Raw genomic sequence first — 21165 nt, 5'->3', positions numbered from 1 at the left:
TTTGAAACCTGTTGAACCAGTTTTGATTCTTTGTTAAACACAAAGAATAATAATAACTCATTACTAAACTGGGTCAGTGGTTTCTTTTCATTCAAACCTCAAAACTCACTTTCATCACACGGCTGGATTTATTCAGTTTTATGGGTTTTCCTTCTTTTTTAATCCTTCGTGTTTTTCATTTAGCATTTTTATTCTTTTAATGTTGTTATTTTAATGTGATTGTATGTGAAGCACTTTGCGACCTTGTTTTGATCAATTATATAAATAAAGACATTATAAAATGTATTATTAGATAATTAAATGATCAGTTGTAGTAATGCTCCTTTGATATGAATTGTTCAAATGTGGCATTCAAACAGGTTCAAGTTTACATGATAGTAAACTGATCAGTAATCACATTATATTGAAACAAATGAACGATTTTCAAAATGATTAATCAAGAAAATAATCGGCAAGTAATTAATCGATAATGAAAACAATCCAATTAGCTGCATGGAGCTTTAGTTTTAAATCCTTAACCGGAAGCAGCAGACCTGTTGTGAGCTGGTTGGCATGGTAACGGAGATATAAGGTGGGGGTGGGGTAAAGTGGGGGTGGAGCCACGCCACGTTGGAGACCAATGACGGGACAGGTAGCAACAGGTGAGCAGGAAACACACACACACACACAGAGACACACATACACACACACACACACTCAGTGACAGGACGGGAACTGGAGAGCAGAGGACCATTTCACTGTCGCGGAGGAAACTGCTGCTGCTGGTCTGGATTATAAACAATATTCCCAGTAGAAGTACTCCAGTGTGTATTTATTATAGTATATTATAATATATTGTAGTTTATTGTAGTAATCAGTGTGTGTTATTTGCTGTAATGTTTCAGCTGCACCTGTATCGAGGTTTTAAGTTTCATTAAGCCTCGTTAGGGGACAGCTGGACGTGTTTTAGTGGCTCTGACTGTAATCCTGCTGAGCGGAGCACCATGATCAGCTCGGAGGGCCTGAGGCCGTCCACGAACGGTAGGAAGCCGCTGGGGAAGCTCGCCTCCCGGGTGGAGGAGGTGAAGAACCCGTGGCGGCAGGTCTCCACGCTGGAGCTCAGCCACAACGAGGCGGCGCGGCTGGCCACGGACGCGCTGCTGGAGCACGGAGAGAAGGAGTACCGGCGGGTGCTGTCCGAGGAGCGGGAGCTCAACTTCCTCTCCCCGCTGGAGATCCGCTACATCACCCAGCATGCGGCCAAGACCTGCGGCCCCGAGAGTAACGGCACCGGCCTCAACGACCGGGACTTCGGGGACGGGGACGCCGTGTCCGAGCTCACCTCCGGGACTTACTTCCCGATGATGTCCGACGAGGAGCCGCCGATGCTGGAGCTCGGCTGGCCGGACGCCCCGGTGAGATACGGGCCGTCTGAGACTCAGATCTACTTCCAGAGAGACAAGTCTCACAATGTCAAAGACCTGATCAGATCCCTCATCAACAAGGCCAAAAAGGTAAGAAAACACTCATGAACATTACAGCAACCAGTTTGTGCACAAAAAGTAATTAAATGTATTTTAAAGTAGAATAAAGTCGCATAAAATAAATGTTTAATGTTCAGATGCATGCTGAGAGGTTTGACCTGCAGCTACACATCTGTACTAATTGATGAAATAATTATAGTGGTGATTCATTACTTAGGCAGAAGTACCAGTACCTGAATGTAAAAATACTCCATTACAAGCACAAGTCTGCTGAAGTCAGGAGTACAGGAGTAATGTCTCGTTGGTGGAGCTGTTTACGTCTCACTGACATGACAAGGAGACACACACAGACCCACATGTTTACTTTGTGAGAGGTCACAAGACAAAAAAGGTTCAATATTTTACAGTGTGTTGTATTTAATAAGCTCAGTATACATGCAGCTAATCTTGATCTGCAAAGGTATGAGTGACTGTAGCTGCCATATAAGAATGAAATGAAGGAGGACAGTTTAAAGTCACATACATTATCACAGTGAATCAGTGGTAGAATATAGGTCAAGCATCTGGGGTCATAGTAGTGCACGTCTTATCATTCACTATAGGTGTGGCTATATGAGCATTATACATGAGGCTATTTAAACTAAACACACTAAAAGGTTTTAATGTTTTAGTCCAATTTTAAAAGAGTTCAATAGTCTGTCTAGTGTTATTCATCAATCACGATGACAGTACTGGACAGAAATAGTAAGATTCAAGTCTGTTTTTCTTCTCCTTCCTGCAGTTGTTCTCTGTGCAGTGTGTTTTCACATGTTTCTGCTATAGGAGGAAAGTTACTCTGAGCTCACCTCCTGATTCCTCCTGTTCATACTGACCATTAGATCCTTCATAATGTTTACAATGGAAGTGATGGAGGACTAAATCCACAGTCCTCCTTCTGTGGAAACATGGATTTAAAAGTTGATCTGAAGCTAATATGAAGCTTCAGAGTCCGAATGAGTCAAATCTTCATCTTCTATGTTTCAACGTTACAGTGTTTTTAGTATCAAAGTCTTTTTGTTACTATACTTCCACCACAGAGAAACAGGAAACACTAAGAGGAGATATGATGCTAAAAAGACTGTAAATGTGTCAGATATCACTTGATATGACTAACTCACACTGTTACCATAGTAACTATAATAACTATAGTAACTCACACTGATGAAGCTCAATAGAAGCTGATCAGAGACTTTTAAATGACTGTGTGGACTCACTGTGGATCTTTAATAGTCAGTATAAACAGAGTGAATGATTACAGAGAGGAAAACATCTTTACTGTTCATATTGACACCTGACTGCTGCTTTAAGACATGAATACTGAACCTGTCCTTTAAGATGTGGACGTATGAACATGATTTATAGCATCAAAACCAGTCTGGCAGCCAGTCATGGTCCAGTGTGAAACTTCAAACCTCCAGCACACACTCACTGAAAATCAATTCATCAATCAACTTTTATTTCATAGAGGTTGGTGTAAAGATAACGACACAGACATAAGAACAGACTTTTCCTTTGAATCTGAATACATGTTAAATTCAATAAAATTTAGAAAAAGCAGAATGAATCAGTTTCTCAGCAGCCTGATGCATGAGAGAGCTGCTTAATGATATGGAAAGAAGTTTGTCTCTGAAGACATACTGTGGGTGTGAAGGTTGGCAGGTAGAGCTGAGGAGAAGGCCTGCAGGGAGGGCATGAACATGAACTCCTGCTGCAGGGTTTAAACATGCTGCAGAACAAACGCCAGTAGTAACAAGACTGCAGTCATGCTAGTGCTACGATGCTAACATGCTGATATTTAATATGCAATGAGTATTTCCATGTGATGCTACTTTCTACATCTCAGAGGGAACTTAGAGGTACTTTCTACTCCACTACATTTATTTAACAGCTTTAGTTACTTTTCAGATGCAGATTTGACACAATGGAAAATATAACAAGCTTTTAAAATACAACACATTGTTAAAGATGAAACCAGTCAGCAGTGTGTAGTCAGCTCACATTTCAGATGTCTATGAGTTGTTAACAGCTCCACCAAATACTGATTCTTCCCTCTAAACTTCTCACATGCTTTCATTTCAATAAATGTTCAAATGATCCAATATTTCAGCCAAAATCAAAGATTAGAGAAAAAGTCCAAAAGCTGAAAACACATTTGTGTATCAGAACTCATCATACTGCAGTACTTTTCCTGTCATAGAGTGTTTAACATGGACTATTTTACTGTGTTGGTACTTTTACTGCAGTATAGATCTGACATCTGAGTTTTTTTCATCACTGGTCTTCAAACATTTATTGAGTTTATTCTTAATAAACAAAAACATGATCAGACGTGTTTTTGTTTTTCATTGATCTCGTCTGACTGAGTTCATTCCTCTCTCTGCTGGTTTGCTTGCTAACACACGCAGCCAGCCGTCCTGTTTGATCAGCTCTTATCTCCCTCCGAGCCCCGAGGCCGACCGCCCGTCTCTCAGCAGCTGACCTACGATCGGAAAAAGTTTGACTCCAGTTATGGCGGCTGTGACGGCGAGGCAGTAAAATAACAGACAAAACAGAAGAGTGTGTAATCATTAACTGGTTCTGTTTCAATGTATTACTAGTTATCAGAACTGAGCAGTCAAATAAGAAGACTCTGTTGACAGTAACAATAAAAAACAAGCATACAGTAAATTAGAGGAATTTAAACCAGTTTAATCCTTATATTATAACGAGCTTGGATGAGCAGTGTCTCTCAGACATTGACCTCTTTGTGGCTCATTTCTGCACAGTCAGCAGCTCTGAGATCAAATGACTGGAAGCAGGTCGTCAGCTGGTGGTTAGCACAGCCGGACATTTGTTTATTTCACTTCTCTCAAATTCAGATTAGAACAATAAATGAGCTTCAACTCTGTCTGTGTATTATACTGAAAAGTGCTCCTGACATTTCCCCCCCCCCATGTGTTAATTTAGAGAAACTGATCCTTTAGCAGCTTCAAAAACAAATAAAAGCTCTTTAAAGTCAATTCTCAAAGAAACTGGGAGCCGGTGCAGAGAAGAGTGTAGTTATTATCTCTCTCTTCTTTGTGTTTGTTAATAGTTTGGATGATTTGCAGTGAGGATGTTTTAATTGATTGAAGTTCAGTAAAGAAGTCATCATACAAAACATAATCTGAAGAGCTTTCAGTTATTTGAAGAGTGTTACTCATGTTCATGCACACAGTGTATGTGCCTGTGGGAATGAACATGTCTGCCTGTGTGTGTGTGTGTGTTTGTGCACACACTCACGTACACATGAATACACTCTTGCTGTGTGTAACACATATTAGACTTTCATGTCATTGCAGGTAGGCCTGCCATGATTACTACTTTTATTAGCTATATTTTCTCAGAAATAATTGTGATGAACGATATTATTGTCATTTTAAGATCAGTTATTACCACTGATATAATGATGATATGATAGTATAATAATGTAGGGGGGGGTGCCTGTTTTGTCCGACCAACAGCCACACATATTTAATTTACAGATGATGTAAAAAGGGGAAAGAAGCTGAAAACTGAAAAAAGTATTCTCCAAATCATGGCTGATGAATTATCTGCCATCTATTGCTTGGTTGTTTATTTTCAGGTTATCTTTCTCACCAGCTGATTGGCTCCGGTTTGTTTTGTTTGTTTTGTTTGTTTTCCACAGTGAGCCATGAGGGGCAAAGGATGCATTTATGGATCAGTGATAAATAATGATTGACAAGATGAGAGATTCAAACATACTGAAATGACATTTGCAGCATTTTTTACCAAAAGTCAGACTGAATTCTCCTGAAAATGTCAAATGGTGTAACCACAAAAGAATGATATATAATAAGTATTTTATCCATCTACAGTGTGTTTAAGTGGACTTATACTAATAATTACTAAATGTTTCCTGATCTCCATGGTTACCAGATGAAATGTAATATTTAGAACAATAGTATTCCATTAGCTTTATTTAATATAAAAGTTATAATGTAAGATCATGCCAAACTAGCTGATATGGTGTTAGGTAGGTAGGAAGGAAGGAAGGAAGGAAGGAAGGAAGGAAGGATGTAAGATCATGCCAAACTAGTTGATATGGTGTAAGGTAGGAAGGAAGGAAGGAAGGAAGGATGTAAGATCATGCCACACTAGTTGATATGGTGTTCGGTAGGAAGGAAGGAAGGAAGGAAGGAAGGAAGGAAGGATGTAAGATCATGCCAAACTAGTTGATATGGTGTAAGGTAGGAAGGAAGGAAGGAAGGAAGGAAGGATGTAAGATCATGCCAAACTAGTTGATATGGTGTTAGTTAGGAAGGAAGGAAGGAAGGAAGGAAGGAAGGAAGGAAGGAAGGAAGGAAGGATGTAAGATCATGCCAAACTAGTTGATATGGTGTTAGGTAGGAAGGAAGGAAGGAAGGAAGGAAGGAAGGAAGGAAGGTGTTTTATTGACTATTTACTGTTTTTAAGCAAGTTTCAATTATTTGGTACAAAGTTTTTATGGTTACACCACTTAGACATTTTGACCATAATCCTCTAATATATTCTCTCTAAATGGATTAAAAGCAGAAATTTGATGCTGAGTCCACAAAAAAAGAATGTGTGAAGTTATTCATACGTTTATTTTCACTACCATGACAACCACTAAATGATCAGCTGTCCATTACGAGGATGTAGAGTAAAACTCTTTGGTTTTTATTGTAACACTGATACTTACTTACTGATACTAACAACTAAAAAGTGTCAAACAGTCATGTAGGCATCATTTAAGTTTGAAATAAAACATTTTAAGAGAAGTCTGTCAAAATGTTCTCCTGTCATGCTGCAGAAAAAGAGCAAGAGGCAAAATGAATCACACAGGATGGATACTCCTGATGTCAACAGGACAGGCTGTAATTTAACTAGTTAAATACTGACTTTTTGTTTTATTTTGTTATTAAACTGTTTATTTGAAGAAAAAGTAGGTTATACATGTTGCTCTTAATTTAGTTTACATCATCAAGTCTTATCGTCAAACCAGTATTTTCACATTTTAACCATTTTAAATTTGACTAAACCACATGGACACAAACAAACCTCATTGATCCTGATAAGCAGTATGAAGTAGATGAAGCTGTGTATCTGCCAGATGAAGAAGTCCTCTTCATGTCTCCTCGCCGCTGCAGGTGATCGCGCTGGTGATGGACGTGTTTACGGATGTGGACCTGCTGTGTGACCTGATGGAGGCGTCCAGCAAACGCAAAGTGCCCGTCTACATCCTGCTGGACGAGAAGAACCTCAGCTACTTCACAGAGATGTGCTCCATGCTCGATATTCACAACTCGCACCTGAGTGTAAGTCTCACACACGCTCCAGTTTGACCAGTTTAAACATTTAGTGAACCTGAAACCAGACAGTCTCCACCCTCACTGAGTTATTATTACAGCTCAAACACTGAAGACCTGCTGAGTCTCTGCTTTTACAGCTTCAGGCTGAAAGTTGGAGTAAAGTGCAAAAGTTCACAGAAGGAAGATCCTATAAATGACATGATGGTTTCCTTTTTATGAATGCATACAGGCCATCAGTGTCGGTTTGATGGTCACTTTAGTTCAGACTGAGATTCCTGAGATTCCTGAGTGTTTTCAGACAGACGTTCATGTTCTCCAGAGGATCAATCATCCTGACTTTAGTGACTTCATCATCTTTATGTTACATTCTTATGTAACATTCAACCTAATATTGCACCACTTTGTGCAATACTATTTGTTACTTATTTATTTATTTATCTGTTACATAATTTTTACACAAGTGCAATATCATTTCACAAGTTCTTATTTGTGTACTTGTTGTCGTCCATCTCTATTTTTAACTTTATTTTAAGCGTATGTTGAAATGATGAGAATGTTGACGTGTTTTATATGTTATATTTAGTACCTCACAGATCTGTTACTATGAAATCACTCCTTATTTTTCATATAAAATAGCTGTTTTCATTATCAATGAATCTGCCAGTTGTTTTCTCAGTGCGCCTATCGTTTGTTTGTTCCATTTAAATATCAGAAAATTACAGAAAACTTTTCACAAAGTCCAAAACGCAAACTCAGCAGTTAATCGTCTCTACACTTGACTTCCAGAAGTCACACTGGAGCATGAAAGACTCTAGTTTAACACAGCGTGACTTTATATATACAGTGTGTGTGTGTGTGTGTGTGTGTGTGTGTGTGTGTGTGTCTGTGTGTCTGTGTGTCTGTGTGTGTGTCTGTGTGTGTGTGTGTGTGTGTGTGTGTGTGTGTGTTAGGGTGGGACATATAAAGGATCTTCTTGTTTGCTTGTTCTATCATGTGCCTTGGCGAGTGTCATTTTAACCTTTTGCAGACAGCAGAGTAGCAGCATTGTTATGCAGACTGAGTGAATTTATATGGACTTATAGGGCGTTTTACCTAACTGATGAATCTGCTGAGTATTTTCTCTATGAATCGTTTTGTCTATAAACTTGGGGCGTGCATCTCTCCAATATAAGACGGTCTGATACGTATCTAGATACATGGAGTATGATGTGATTCAGGGACGATTCATTTTAACATGGAACGATTCGGTAAGATTTGATGGGATATGATGTAATCTGATACAGTTCCTTGTTTAAAGTAGACACTCATCTTACATTATAAATCAACATAAATCAATCAAGTATCGTTATTACTTTTGACATAAATGAGTTCAGACCCATGTCATTAGTGCCACGGGTGCTTATTATTCTTCCGCCGAATTTCGGTGCGTAACTCATCCCACAGCTTCTAGAAAACCCGACAATATATACATCAAAACGAGCTCGATCAGGAAAGAGGTGCTGTGACTTTAGGTGTTGAAATTCCCCAAAAGCCGGGCATAATTCTCCATTGGAAATGAATGGGAGTCACCTAGCTCTCTCATACCTGCACGTAGAAATGTGATTCAGACTTTAAAACGGAGGAAAACTTGTACTCTCTCCAATTCACCAAACTGTTTTTACATAACATGTAAACTTTTCAAACTATGAGCAGTCAAACGAGGAGTGGAAATCACTTTTTGGTCAAAGTTAGAGTGGAAGCGGCAGTTAGCTGGAGTGTGAGAAGCAGTAAAAAATAACCTTCATTTTTATTTTTAACTCGAGCTCACGGCCAAACCGTAAAAAGGAGACAAATAATTTTTTGTCAAAATGTAGACATAGGTGTTGGGATTCATAAAATGTGACTATGACAGGCAGGGTCTGCACAAAATTTAAACGGGGGGGGGGCCGAGACCAGCAGCAATACCTGCTTCATGCTACATTTAGACTGATCCAAAGGTCTGTGTATCGATGCACTTGTGTCTTTTTCTGTCTGAATCCCGATTCATATCAGTGATTTGTTACACCCCTACTGTAAGCCATCTGACAACTGTGAAAAATTACAATATTTTACAGCACCAGGTGTCATCTTCAAATGTCTTATTGTTTCTGACGCACAGATCAAAACCTAAAAATATTAAATGAACTGTTTTTAAGACCAAGACAAGTCACAACGTCCTGGAGCCATCGTTGATATTATTCTGCTCTGAATGTTGATGTTGAGTTTGGCACAGGCGTCTTTGCTCATTCTGTAATCTGCAAGTTACAATTATTTTCATCATCAATTAAAACATAGTGATCATTCGTAGATATCAGGATGTCCAAGTGTTCTTGAACGCACCTCTCATAGCAACAGGTGACAGTGTGTGTTGTTTTATTATAATTTACAGCTTGTATTCCTTCATGATGTGTCTCACACTTCTTCTAACAGTGAAATGTGTGTGTGTGTGTGTGTGTGTGTGTGTGTGTGTGTGTGTGTGTGTGTGTGTGTGTGTGTGTGTGTGTGTGTGTGTGTGTGTGTGTGTGTGTGTGTGTGTGTTTAGAACATGCGTATTCGCAGCGTATGCGGAGACACATACTGCACCAAGAGCGGCAAGAAGTTCACCGGTCAAGTCCTGGAGAAGTTTATGATCATCGACTGTGAAGAGGTCATCGCCGGGTCGTACAGGTGAGGACACACACACACACACACACACACACACACACACACACACACACACACACACACACACTTAACAATCATTAAGCGTGTAGTTGACCCTCTCATTTGTTCCCCTTACTTTACCTTATTTGTCCTCCAGTCATGCTCAGATAACATTATTTGCAGACGTTTGAAGGATTGACTTTAAAAACATTATGACACATTCTTTAGAGGTTGTTCTGGAGAGATTCTGGAGATCTTGAATAATAGAAATCCTTCATTCAAACTCTTCAAAGTATCAACAACAATCCACAACAGAAACTGAACTACAAACTGTGGATGTAAAGTTTGACAGATGTGGACATATATAGCAATCAGGGAAGGGTTCATGAAAGCTATTTTGGTGCATTCTGGGAAATGTAGGATCCAGTGTTGTTGAACTAAATGTCAGCTGAAAACTTATTTATTTAATCTGGCTTTTAATTATTATCACTTTAACATGTCTTTTACTAAATGTGTTGTTTTACTAATTGTTAGAAATGGTTATTTTATTTTTATATTTGTATATTTGCTGTTTTATTGAATCATATTTTTATTTTTCTCTATATCACTTTGAGTTCCATCCTTTGTATAAAAAGTGCTGTAAAAGTAAATTATCATACGTTCATCTGCTCTGGCCTCTGCTGCATGAATGTCAGTGCTTCTTAAACCTTTAATGTTCTTTAAAATTAACTATTTTAATTTGAATTATCCACCAACGCAGTAAACAGCCTCAGACAGAGCCCTATGTGAAGCATTTAAGGGGAGAATTCCCACTAAATTGCATCATGGGTAATATAGGCACCAGCTATTAACAAGGAAGAGGAAGCTTCAGTTTTGCAGCTCTTCGTCAGCGTCGTGCTCAGAAACAAAAGAAGTTCACAGACTGATGATCTTTAAGAAAGGTTGAGAAAGCACAGAAGTAAAGAGACACAGGAGGAGTCAATGCAACGAGTGTGAACATAGAAATAGGTGCGTGATAGCAACGGTGGATTGCTCACATTTAATAGCCTGACATTTAGTTTGCATCCCGGCTGATAAGCAGCAGTAACAGGACAGGAGGAAAAGCTTTGTAACAATGCCGGCGTTGTGCTGCTGCATCTGAAACTGTTATGAGAATAGCTGAGTAATAGATGTAATTACAGCTACACACACGAGCGAGTATGAGGTAGACGCTCCGAACACCAGGGCTTGTTTAGTGAGTGTGGAGTTCAGTTTACTCTACAAATGTCTCTTCTTTCTGCTTTTCTTGCATTTTGACTTCCAGCTTTTTGCATTACTCATGTTACTTTTAGGGCTCACAGAAATAATTATTCATTTTTTCTCAATTAATTAGTAATAGTTAAAATGATCCCATCATAATGTCCTAGGGCCTAAAGTAAGGTCATCAGGTGTCATTGTTTTGTCCAACCAATGAAAAAAGTATGAATATGATTTACAACAAAGTTACGATGAGGAAAAGCTGAAACTTTCAATAAAACAAAACAAATAACAAAATACGCTTTCATATATAGAGAGCTTATGTTTATTCCATCATTGGAGAAAAGAATTAAAGAAAGCACTTCCTGTTTTCTTGTGTGCATAATTGTGTGTATTTAAACTCTGAGACCGCTCCCCAAAAACCATTTAGAGCTTTAAAAACCAGTACAAGAAGCTTTAAATCTATTGTGAAAGATACTGGGAGCCAATGAAGTGTAGCTAAAACCCATAGTCTGTATAAAAGAAATGGACGTAACATCCGTGACGTCACCCATTGGTTTGTGGACTGCTGCTCGGAAGCCAATAGTATCGAATCTAGGCAGCGCCATCTTGAAAATTTCAGGTGCATGCTGGGAAAAAAAGAACACGGATTCTACTTATATGGGCATGAGGCAGAGTCATGGACGGAAGTATGGGCGGGACTAATGGCGGAGCGGGGAGGCTGCGATTGGTTGCGAGGGCTGGATCTCAATGACATTGGTCAATCACAACGTAGCCACGTAGCCTGCTATATCGTCAAATATAAAATCAGAGAGGCCAAAATGTCCCAAATGAACATCATACTGCATTGAAGAAGACCATAAACACATTTTGAAAACGTTTACTGAGGTTAGAAATCAAGTGAGAAGTTGGTGAATTCTCCATTGACTTGTATAGAGACGGTCGCCCCCTGGTGGCCTTTTGATAGAATGCAGCTCTAAGTTACTTCCGCATTGGCTTCTTTTCAGAGGATAGGTACTCCCCGCCTGCTAAAACCAGAGTAATATGCTCACTCTTCTTTGTCTAGCAGCAAAAAATGTTAATTAACTAGTTAGAAATCTTTAAAATTGCGTTTACTCCTCTCCTGTCTTCTTTACAAATCCAGATGAGTTTTTAAGAACTTTTCTCCTCCTTCACTGTAAAGTCCGTTCTCAGTCCTCAAGTTTAAACATCACACGTGTGTAAGTTGCCTCCCGGACCACGATTGGCTCTAAACTGACTGTGATGTCATAAATCCTGTTCATAGGTACACGTGTTAAACTTTGTTAAACTGACATTCAAGGTGAGCACAGAGTAAACTTTCCTTCTTCAGCAAAGGAATGTGAAAACTAACTCTGCACAGAGAAGAGAGCAACATGCAGCCGAAGGAACAAGAAGAAAAACATGTTTTTGACAGGAGGGAGACTTTAAACAACATAATGTTTAGATTTTGACCTTAAAGAGGACATATTCTGCACATCTCCAGCTCTATATTAATATTGTGAGTCTCTACTGGAATATCTTTACATGATTTCCAGTTAAAAACTCCTTATTTATCTTCTACTGGTCCTTTATGCAGCCGCTCAGTTCAGCCTCTGTCTATTAACAGGCTGTTTTAGTCTATTTGAAAGGTATACTGTACTATGCAGGATTTTCCTACATCCCACTGGGAATGTGTGGTGGTGTATGTATCCAGACTGTGCTCTCCTGCAGGGTTGTGAGGAGGAGTTAGTGTGCTTTACAAAACAACAACACTTTATTCATCTGATTCACGGCTTTGTTCTCCCTCTCTTCATTCACTCTCACACCTCAAGTTCCGGGAATGTGACCGCGTTTAACATTCAACATCAGAACAGGATAGAACAGAAAATCACAAAGGGCAAAGTAAAGTCAATAATCACCAAACAATCCAGTTGATGGACTGATGGTTGCAGGTCTAGTTTCAGTACTTTAACATCGGTGTTATATCTCGCTGTGTTGATCTGAAGAAGAATGCTCGTAGCTTTCTTCTGTTAACTGCGGTTGACTCACTTTCTTTGGATGTTTGCACTTCAGTGTGTACACACACATGATGTATAAATGTGAGTGTAATGCACCAGTGGAGGCAAACAGTGCTGAAGGGAGTGTTGATAATGACAGCTTTATTTTTCCACTTCACACTGCAAACTGCTGTCCAGCCTCATTAATGTGAGACCTTACAAAGCACATTTACTGTTTGACATCTTAATTATGGCTCTCTAATTACCGATGCGTCTCTCGGGCTGTGTTCACACCTGGCATTAAAATGTGTCCAGGGTGATTTGATTACAAGTGGGCAGCACTAAGTAGAGGTGTGAATGTAGCAGTGCAGTGTTTGCACAGTTCAGGCTATTTGTCAATTAATAAATGTCACAACTCCTCCCGTGTTCCTGTGTCTTGGTTCCCACCTGCTGATTAAACTAAGGTTGGTGAGGAACAATGGGTTAGACTAACCAGATGAAGGCTCTTTAAAAGTGGACCAGCTGTTCTCATTTCATTGACAATCTCAGCTGCTCCTGACTGCCGAGTCTCTCCTGAGTTTTGCTCTCCTCAGCATCACATGATTTCTTTGCAAACAGAAATGATACACATAAATGATTTGCAGATCAAAGAGTGAAGTGAGATCCTTGCTGTGTTTCTGCAGTCAAGGCATCATTTCTACTTTAACCTCATTTCCTTTGTGACAGAAAAAGCCTTCAGAAACTGCTGCAGGCTTAAAAGAGACGAACACTTTTAGTGCTGACTGACTGGAATAAAGTCATTAGCCAACGTTAAGGCTACAAACAACCTGTAGTGCAACTCTGTCTCGTCCTTGACTATAAGATGACCCACAAATTTGTCCAGTAAAAAAATCATCTTATAGTCAGGTGGGTATGGTAATGTGCTGCATGTGGCTGCTATTTACCGGCTTAATGTCAGACTTTATTGTTGAGTAATGAGTTTACAATTACAAGATCAACACAATGTCACAATAATCATCGACTTATCGTATTAATTATCAACATCATCATGTCTACTGTATATATGGACTAATCGTATGATACATGGACATGACCTTTGACCTTTGATTAGCTAAGAGGCTATTCATGTCACATTAGCTAAGTGAGTAGTGTCTGTGTTTTTACACAAGAGTAGCACCCACTCTCCAACCCCCCCTCACATTATACTATTATATTATCATTATATCAGTGATATAAAATGGTCCAACATTTTGGTTATATTGACAGGCCTATCAACCAGCATCTTATTTATGACTACATGTAAAACCAATGAGATCATCATACCCAAATATTTAATACCAAATATTTGTGTATTTGTACAATCAGTCATGTGATTGAAGTGAGTCACCAGCTTCCCTCTGGTTTCCTCCCAAAGTCCCTTCATGTCCCCCTCTTCCCTCTGTGCATGAAGGTGGTTTTCTGATTATCATATCTTCTCTTTACCGCTCCGAAGCTTCTTAAAGTGAGTGTTTTTTAGTCGTAGATTAAGGGAGGTTTCAGGTGTGGAGTAACCTGTATGGGTTGGGTCAGGCATGCTCGCTTTGACTGTGGAATGAAGGGTGAGGTCTGGAGAGCTGCCAGATGGCTCAGTAAAGGCAAATGTTGTCTTATCGCCACAACACGCCTCTTTCTCTCTCACCTCTGCTATCCTCAAACTTCCTCTTAACTCTAAAGTTCCTTAGCTGGTTCACACTTTGATACCTGATGATTACGTATTCCAATCGATTTGAAACAGATAAACTTATTTGAAAAGCAAATACCAGTGATTTATTGATAGTAGTACAGTTGGTAGATACACTGTTGATTTAATGTATATCTTCACACATTCAACACAACACTGACTCTATCTGGCTTTTAAGCTGCTAAATGCTCCACTATGTTCGCGGGCTAGTCTAAAGCTAACTGTGTCTGTTTGCCATTTGGTGCTGAGCAGGTTGTGTACAGCAGCTTTTCCTCTGAAAACAACCAAAACAGTAAAGTTGCAGCCTCACAGCTAAAAGCTCTGTAAACCTCTTTTTATAGTAGCTATGTAGTGAGTTTCAGCTCACTGACAGAGAAGACATATTATAGAGATATATGTTATAGATACTTTAAGCTGCAGAGTCACTGATAATTCTCTATAGGTTCATCACTACAAGTCACAAACACATTACACAATACAGGAATTTCACTTTGGGTTAAATCTGTCAAAGCAGTGAGTGATGACAGAGGAGAGCTGTCCTGCAGGTTCCTCAGTCATCCTGCTGCTGTTTAACACTCTCACAGCTCAGCAAGCTGCAAACGGCTTTGGGACTATTTAAATATAATTGTTAAATACATGAATATTAAATATGCCTGCATGTGGTTTAGTCTCTGCAGAGATTATTAAAGGCTCTTCATGATGCTTGAAAACACTGTGAGGGTTAGAGTCATGGTCTTTATGAGGTTTTGCCATGGAAGGAGTTTTTAACAGGAAATCATGCAAATGTATTCCAATAGAGCCCCAGAATATAAATATAGAGATGGAAATGTGCAGAATATGTTTCCTTTCTGTGGATTTGTAAACCCCCTTGTCCTTCCTCTAAATATGAAATATGTGGTTTCTTCCTTTGCTCATTTTGGTTTTGGACAGCCCGTGTCCCAGAGCTGCTGGTAAAGACACCACAGTCAGTACATCTCGTATTTTCCTCTTCCTCTGAGTTCTCTGCCCAGGCATGAATGCATTACCTCTGCTGCTCAGCCAGCCACACGTCTGCAGCGTTGGTGCACCTGTTATCTGGTCGATAAGCTGATGAGTCACCTGGCTGACTCAACACTGTCCAGGAAATTGTTAACACTTCATCCAGGCTGATCTGCACTGTTATCAGCTGCAGGTCATTTACACATCAGTTACACAGTCTAAATCACAATGTTGTGAATATTGTGTTTTTATTACTTTAGTTTTATTTGTTTTTGACCTTTTTTATGAAGAAGAAGCACAACACAAAACATTTAGAAAGTCACATTATCCCTCCCTGTTTACCACTGGGAGTTAACACTATGAAGTTGTCAAGCTTCATTTGAATATGGTGTGATTTGTGAACTGATAGACTGTAAATGTGGCAGATAAGCAGTTAATATGACTAACTCAGATGGCTGAAGCTTCATATTAGCTCCAGATCAACTTTTAAAAACATTTTTTTACACAGAAGGAGGACTGTGGATTTAGTCCTCCCTCACTTCCATTATAAGTGCATGATGAAGGGATCTTATAATAGTCAGTATGAACAGGAGGAATCATTACAGCAAGAAAAACCTGTTTTTTATCATCATTTGAGCTCCTGACTGTTGTTTTAAGACTGACTTGTAAAAATGTGAACTTGTGCTTGAAGGGCCTAAAAATGCTGCTTTTCCAGTTTCATACCCTATTCTGTCTTCTCTCTTCTCTAGTTTCACCTGGCTGTCAGCTCAGGTCCACAGCAACATGGTGATGCATTTCTCAGGTCGCATTGCCGACAGCTTCGACCGGGAGTTCCGCTGTCTGTACGCCGACTCGGAGATCATCGACTGTTTTTACAACCCAGAGGAGGAGGGGATGCCCTACTTCCCGCCGTACCAGGCCGTGATGGGGCCCGGTATGGGCATGGGCATGGGGCTGGATTTAGTCTCTGACAGGTACTGAGAGGGAGAAGTCTTGTTGCTAAGATGTTCAAAGATTACTGCTCTTTCGATTTTTTGTATATTAGCCTTTTTTGTTACATTCAATCTTTAATTTTCTTGAGTTAATGAGCTCACACAATGCTCATTATGTCTATCACTGCCAAATCTGCTAAATCTGTGTCGGGTGTGACAAATCCCTTGCTAACAAGATGAATGTGTGAATGCAGACTTCTGGTTAGCTCTTTGCTAACATGAATGGGGATACAATTATTTATTCATGCAGCTTTTCAAGACATTCCAAATGTTATCAGACTGAATGGATTCAATTCTGATATTGACAATTTATCCACTGTTTTACAGCTGCAGCAGTAGTTACAGAGTAGACTAATGCTAGGACGTAAACGTGTTGACAGTGTTCTTGTTATTACTCTGGCTGCCAGAAGGGGGAGACAAAAGTCACATCGCAGCTTTAAGACACAAAATGTCTGAAACTCAAGTGAAAAAGTAAATACTGTTTCTGTTAAATTCAGTATCATATACAGTGTGCTACTGTTAGCCTGCAGTCAGGCTCCAGAAATAACTGCTGTATATTCCTAGAACGTCTCTTTTATATTTTGGCATTTGCTGTATTGTTTGTAGTGTTAGTAATTATATAAATGACCTCCAGTATTTTCTGTCTTGAGTTTGTCTGAGTGTGTCTGTATCTAAATTCACAATTTCTTAACTGTGTTTGTTGGTCTTTCTCTCTCTCCATCCTGCAGGCAAAGGGAAAAGGTGTGCTCTGAACACTCCAGCAGCTCAAGTGACAGCGTTTCCAGTGTGAAGGCTGCACCAGGAATGACCTCCAACACGGTGTACAAGGTCCAGCAGGGTCACGACATGACCGAGTCCAACGGTAACTCCCACCTCAGCCCTGACAGGAGAGGTGGAGAAAGAGGAGGACAAACCCAGACCCCTCAGGGTCAGGTCACTCCAACACCACGAGTCCCCTCCGGCAAAGGATCCAATCACAGTTCAGGTCCTGAGCGACCATCACAGACCTACGGCCAACCGATGGGCATCGAGTGGAGCAAGCCAAACCCAGGAGACATCATCAGGACCAATATAGGCGGCACCTCCTCCAAGTTCCAGGCGTTGGGGTTGTACGACCACAAACCGAGCAAGTTCAACAGCGCTGGACTCTCCCCCAGCACCCCCAGCCCAAACCCCAAGACCCCGACCCCCTCCCCGGCCAACGACAGCAAACTCACCCCCAGGCAGAGGACTTCCTCCAACCAGTTCCTCAACAAACTCCAGGAGCGCTTCTTGCCCTCCTCCAACAAAGACAAAGATAAAGACACCTTCAACTTCCGGAGGCCACCCTCCCCTCACAGCTCCTCGCCCTGGGGGGGCCCAGACCTCTGTCCCACTGAGCCAGAGAGCCAGCAGAGCCCGCCACCACCGGTCTCCCCGCCTATGCTCATCAACCGACATGACCAGAAGCGAATGACGCTGGGTCACAGCAAGCTGGACCTGGTGAACCAATACAACAAGATGAAATCCAGACAGGTGTACAGCCGCTTTGAGCTGAAGAGCTCTAATTAAGTGACAAGCTCAGATTGATGTCATCTGTAAACTCTCTAAATTTGTCTCTTTTTACATGTTTATAGTAAAAATATGGAGAACCAAGTGTCCTTGGTTGTTTTTATAAAGTCAAATCAACGGGCAGTCCTTCGTCTGTTTTCCTCCGTGATTCTTGATATCGACTCTGTCATCATGTGAGGAGCCATTATAAGTACAGTCAGGTTGTGACTCTTTGTGGAGTCACAGTTTACAAAAAAATTGTACATTTACAAATGTATTAATTGAAACTGATCTGACTTTAGGCACACGCTAGCTTCCACAGTCATCATTCGTAGAAAAGAAAAACAAGGTTGTTACTAAAAGTCTCAAATGTTTTACATAAATCCGTGTCCTAACGCACATCTGTTTTAACATGGCAGTTGAACTGAGTGATGAAGCATGACGACAGATCGCCCTCAGGTTAAAGAAGTAATCATAGAATAATCTTGAAGTTGAATTGAAATTTCACTTTTTGAGTAAGGAAATATAAATGATGATACTGCAGCTACTGTGCAGATCTTATATTATTTTTTAAAAAGGATAAAAATTGTCACTTATGTGAGACACAATGTCAAAAGTGTTGATACCAAGAGGTTTTTCCTTCTTTTTCAAACAGCCAATGTAACGCTGGTTATGTACTATTAGCGATATCTGACGACCGTGCCTTTAAACGTACACAATTAGCGAGAGTCTGTTATGCTGTTACGTGATCCCGCAGCCTAGCTTGCTAACGTTAGTGCTGATTCCCGCTTTGCTTTTAGCAACTGAGTCAGCAGCTGCTCCTCATTCATCACACATGGTACAGAGAGAAGCTAACGGGAAGCTAATCAGTCTTTTGTCAACTTCGTCTCCTCCTGTAGAAATTACGTTTATATACGGCTGAATTGAACAATCCAACAACACAAACAGAAAAAGTCCAGAAGTGAAAGTCTTGAAATGTTTTTAAATCAAATATATGTGTAAAAACATGACCCCAATGTAAAGAACACTTCTTCATCCCCAAGTTTGTTTCTTTCATTTAATACTTTTTTTTTTTTTTTAGATTACAATGTTTCTGTAACACTCCTGTATAATACTGTATATGTGCCTTAATCATCCTGCCTTCAGGTTTACACATTTTAGACCCACAGTAATATCTGCAGTGACTTTAAAATAAGTGTTAATTAAAAGGTACACATGTGCCTATTATAAGCGTCTGATGCTACAGGGAGCACATCTCGCTGTAGACAGTAACAGTGGAAGCAGTGCAATGATTTCCTGGTGCTGTATCTCATTACAATTCTAGGAAATCAGGTGTAAATGTAGAAAGTGAAGGGCTTTTTGAGGCGAGGCAGGTGGGAAATATTCTCAGCAGATTAACTGTTTACACACTGCAGTAGCTTTCATACCCATAGATACGTTTATTATTATTATTAATAATATTAAGTTCCTCATTAGACTTTTTTTTTAAAGATTTTTTTCAAAAACGTAAATTTGTACATAGTGTTAATTAACCTCTATTAGATACTGTTAATAATCTTTGTATTATTGACTGTCTTTGTGATGAATTGTGCTGATGAACAGTAGTTTTTCATCGCTCGGCACTACAGGGCTTTAAAACTAATTCCTCCTCAGCATTGAGAGGAAATGAAAACCTGAGCAATAACGATTGACAGTGATCAATTATTTTGATATATGTGTTTTCATTTTGCGTGCGTTTTTGTTTACTGCTTACTCCAGAACCAGTTTGGTTTGTTAGTATTTTCTTTCTGTCTAAGGACTTTATGTACTATATGTAAATGCAGTATATTGTATAAAGCACATGAACTGACTGTCAGGATTTTGGGTTGTTTTTAAGGAAACATTTGTTTATATAATTTTATTTGTTTTATTTTACAGTGTCTTTATTTACTGGAGAATGTGAACTTCTGTATTTCAGTTGGTCTTAATTTGTAAGATGAACTTGAAAATTTAATAAAAGCAAAAAGCTGAAGTTGAAAGCTGTTACGTGCAGATGTTTTGTCACCTTTTAAAATCATTGAAACGTTTTGAGTCTCACAAGGTTGAAGAGATTAACTTTAATGCACAGAGAATAGTGTGGCAGTAATGCAAATGATTACAATACAGAAAAAGATATGAATGGGATCATATTCATTATCTGCTGAGATACATATAAAAACACATGCAATGTTGTCTTTCCTTCATTGAAGCAAATATAAAAAATGTGACAAAGTAGCATAGATTGAAATTTGGGGAAAGAATCGTTTCAACAGGTTTTCTATAAGAAAAATCAATAAATTACAGAACTCAACTTTACTCACCATGTATTCAATGCTGCTGCTGCTGGTGCACTTCCTATTTCCTGTTGCTCAGTAGATAACATTGGATATTTACTGGTTAAAAGAAAGAAAAAAGGGCTGAATCCAAACATGCAAAACAGCAAACTTGAGGTACTTATGCACACAAGAGCATTTAATGAAACTTCTGTATTAGCTTAATGGTTTGTTCATGACAGATTAAAAAGCAACCAGTTTCTGGGCAGGTCACAGTATCTCAGCTTAACCCTCTTATAGGTTCACTTCCACAACTTCCTAATTGGCTATTTGGGGCAAGAGGTGTGAGACAATGAGTTTCATAAGTCAGGTTTCCATCCAAGTATAGTGAACATTTTAAACAAGTTTCCAGAATATGAGGAAAAGCATGTTTCTGTGAATAAGGAGACAGACATCAGGTGGCGCTAATTCTCCAAACCACTTCAGAGAAAGAGGACAAGAGATTTTTTAAAAGTATGTATTTCTTTAATTTTATTAGCATTACAGTCTCATCCCTCCACACAGATCAGAGGGCTGTTGCACAAAACCTAGATAGCGGATTAAGTCAGTATTTTATCCTGGCTGAATTTAGCCGGGACTCGACCAGGCTAACAGCCAGGCTTAGTTAATCCTGTTGTATTCATTCAGTCAGCTGTCACTCTGATCGGAAATACATGTGTCTCACTGTTATTCTATGGTGTCATGGATTGTTTTATTAGCATGCAGTGAAGAAACCTATTGTCATTAATTCAATGATTTATATATAATTTTTTTAAATATATAAAATATACTTCTATAATACCTATTTCATGTGATAGTTATTATCTGACTATTGTATGAAAACCGCTTTTCACATTGCTGTCAGAAGTTTGATGAATACCCTACATCTATTATTGCAGATTTTGAG

The 21165-nt window shown here is 39.5% G+C and overlaps 1 protein-coding gene across 2 annotated transcripts; it reads left to right on the top strand.

Annotated features, from left to right (window-relative positions):
- Positions 1 to 665: 665 nt before the first annotated feature.
- Positions 666 to 19940, top strand: fam83c (family with sequence similarity 83 member C). Of its 2 annotated transcripts, XM_053315839.1 has the most exons (6): positions 666 to 764; positions 885 to 1493; positions 6653 to 6820; positions 9375 to 9499; positions 16156 to 16380; positions 17127 to 19940. In XM_053315839.1, exons 2-6 carry the CDS (start codon positions 984 to 986, stop codon positions 17947 to 17949), a joined length of 1851 nt encoding a protein of 616 aa, XP_053171814.1. In that variant the 5' UTR covers positions 666 to 764; positions 885 to 983; the 3' UTR covers positions 17950 to 19940. The 2 variants fall into 2 exon arrangements, with proteins under 2 accessions (XP_053171814.1, XP_053171813.1); XM_053315838.1 differs by lacking the exon at positions 666 to 764 and having other exon boundaries at positions 797 to 1493.
- The last annotated feature ends 1225 nt before the right edge of the window (positions 19941 to 21165 follow it).

The sequence above is a fragment of the Scomber japonicus genome, chromosome 3, assembly GCF_027409825.1.
Source record: "Scomber japonicus isolate fScoJap1 chromosome 3, fScoJap1.pri, whole genome shotgun sequence".
NCBI classification, from domain to species: domain Eukaryota; kingdom Metazoa; phylum Chordata; class Actinopteri; order Scombriformes; family Scombridae; genus Scomber; species Scomber japonicus.
This window is presented reverse-complemented; position numbering and strand designations above follow the sequence as displayed.

Bases quoted from the DNA above. Each gene is read 5' to 3' on its own strand.
- fam83c (XM_053315839.1), top strand. From the start codon at position 984: ATGATCAGCTCGGAGGGCCTGAGGCCGTCCACGAACGGTAGGAAGCCG. The intron at 1,494-6,652 runs GTAAGAAAACAC...TCGCCGCTGCAG, and splicing joins TCATCAACAAGGCCAAAAAG to GTGATCGCGCTGGTGATGGA. The intron at 6,821-9,374 runs GTAAGTCTCACA...GTGTGTGTTTAG, and splicing joins TTCACAACTCGCACCTGAGT to AACATGCGTATTCGCAGCGT.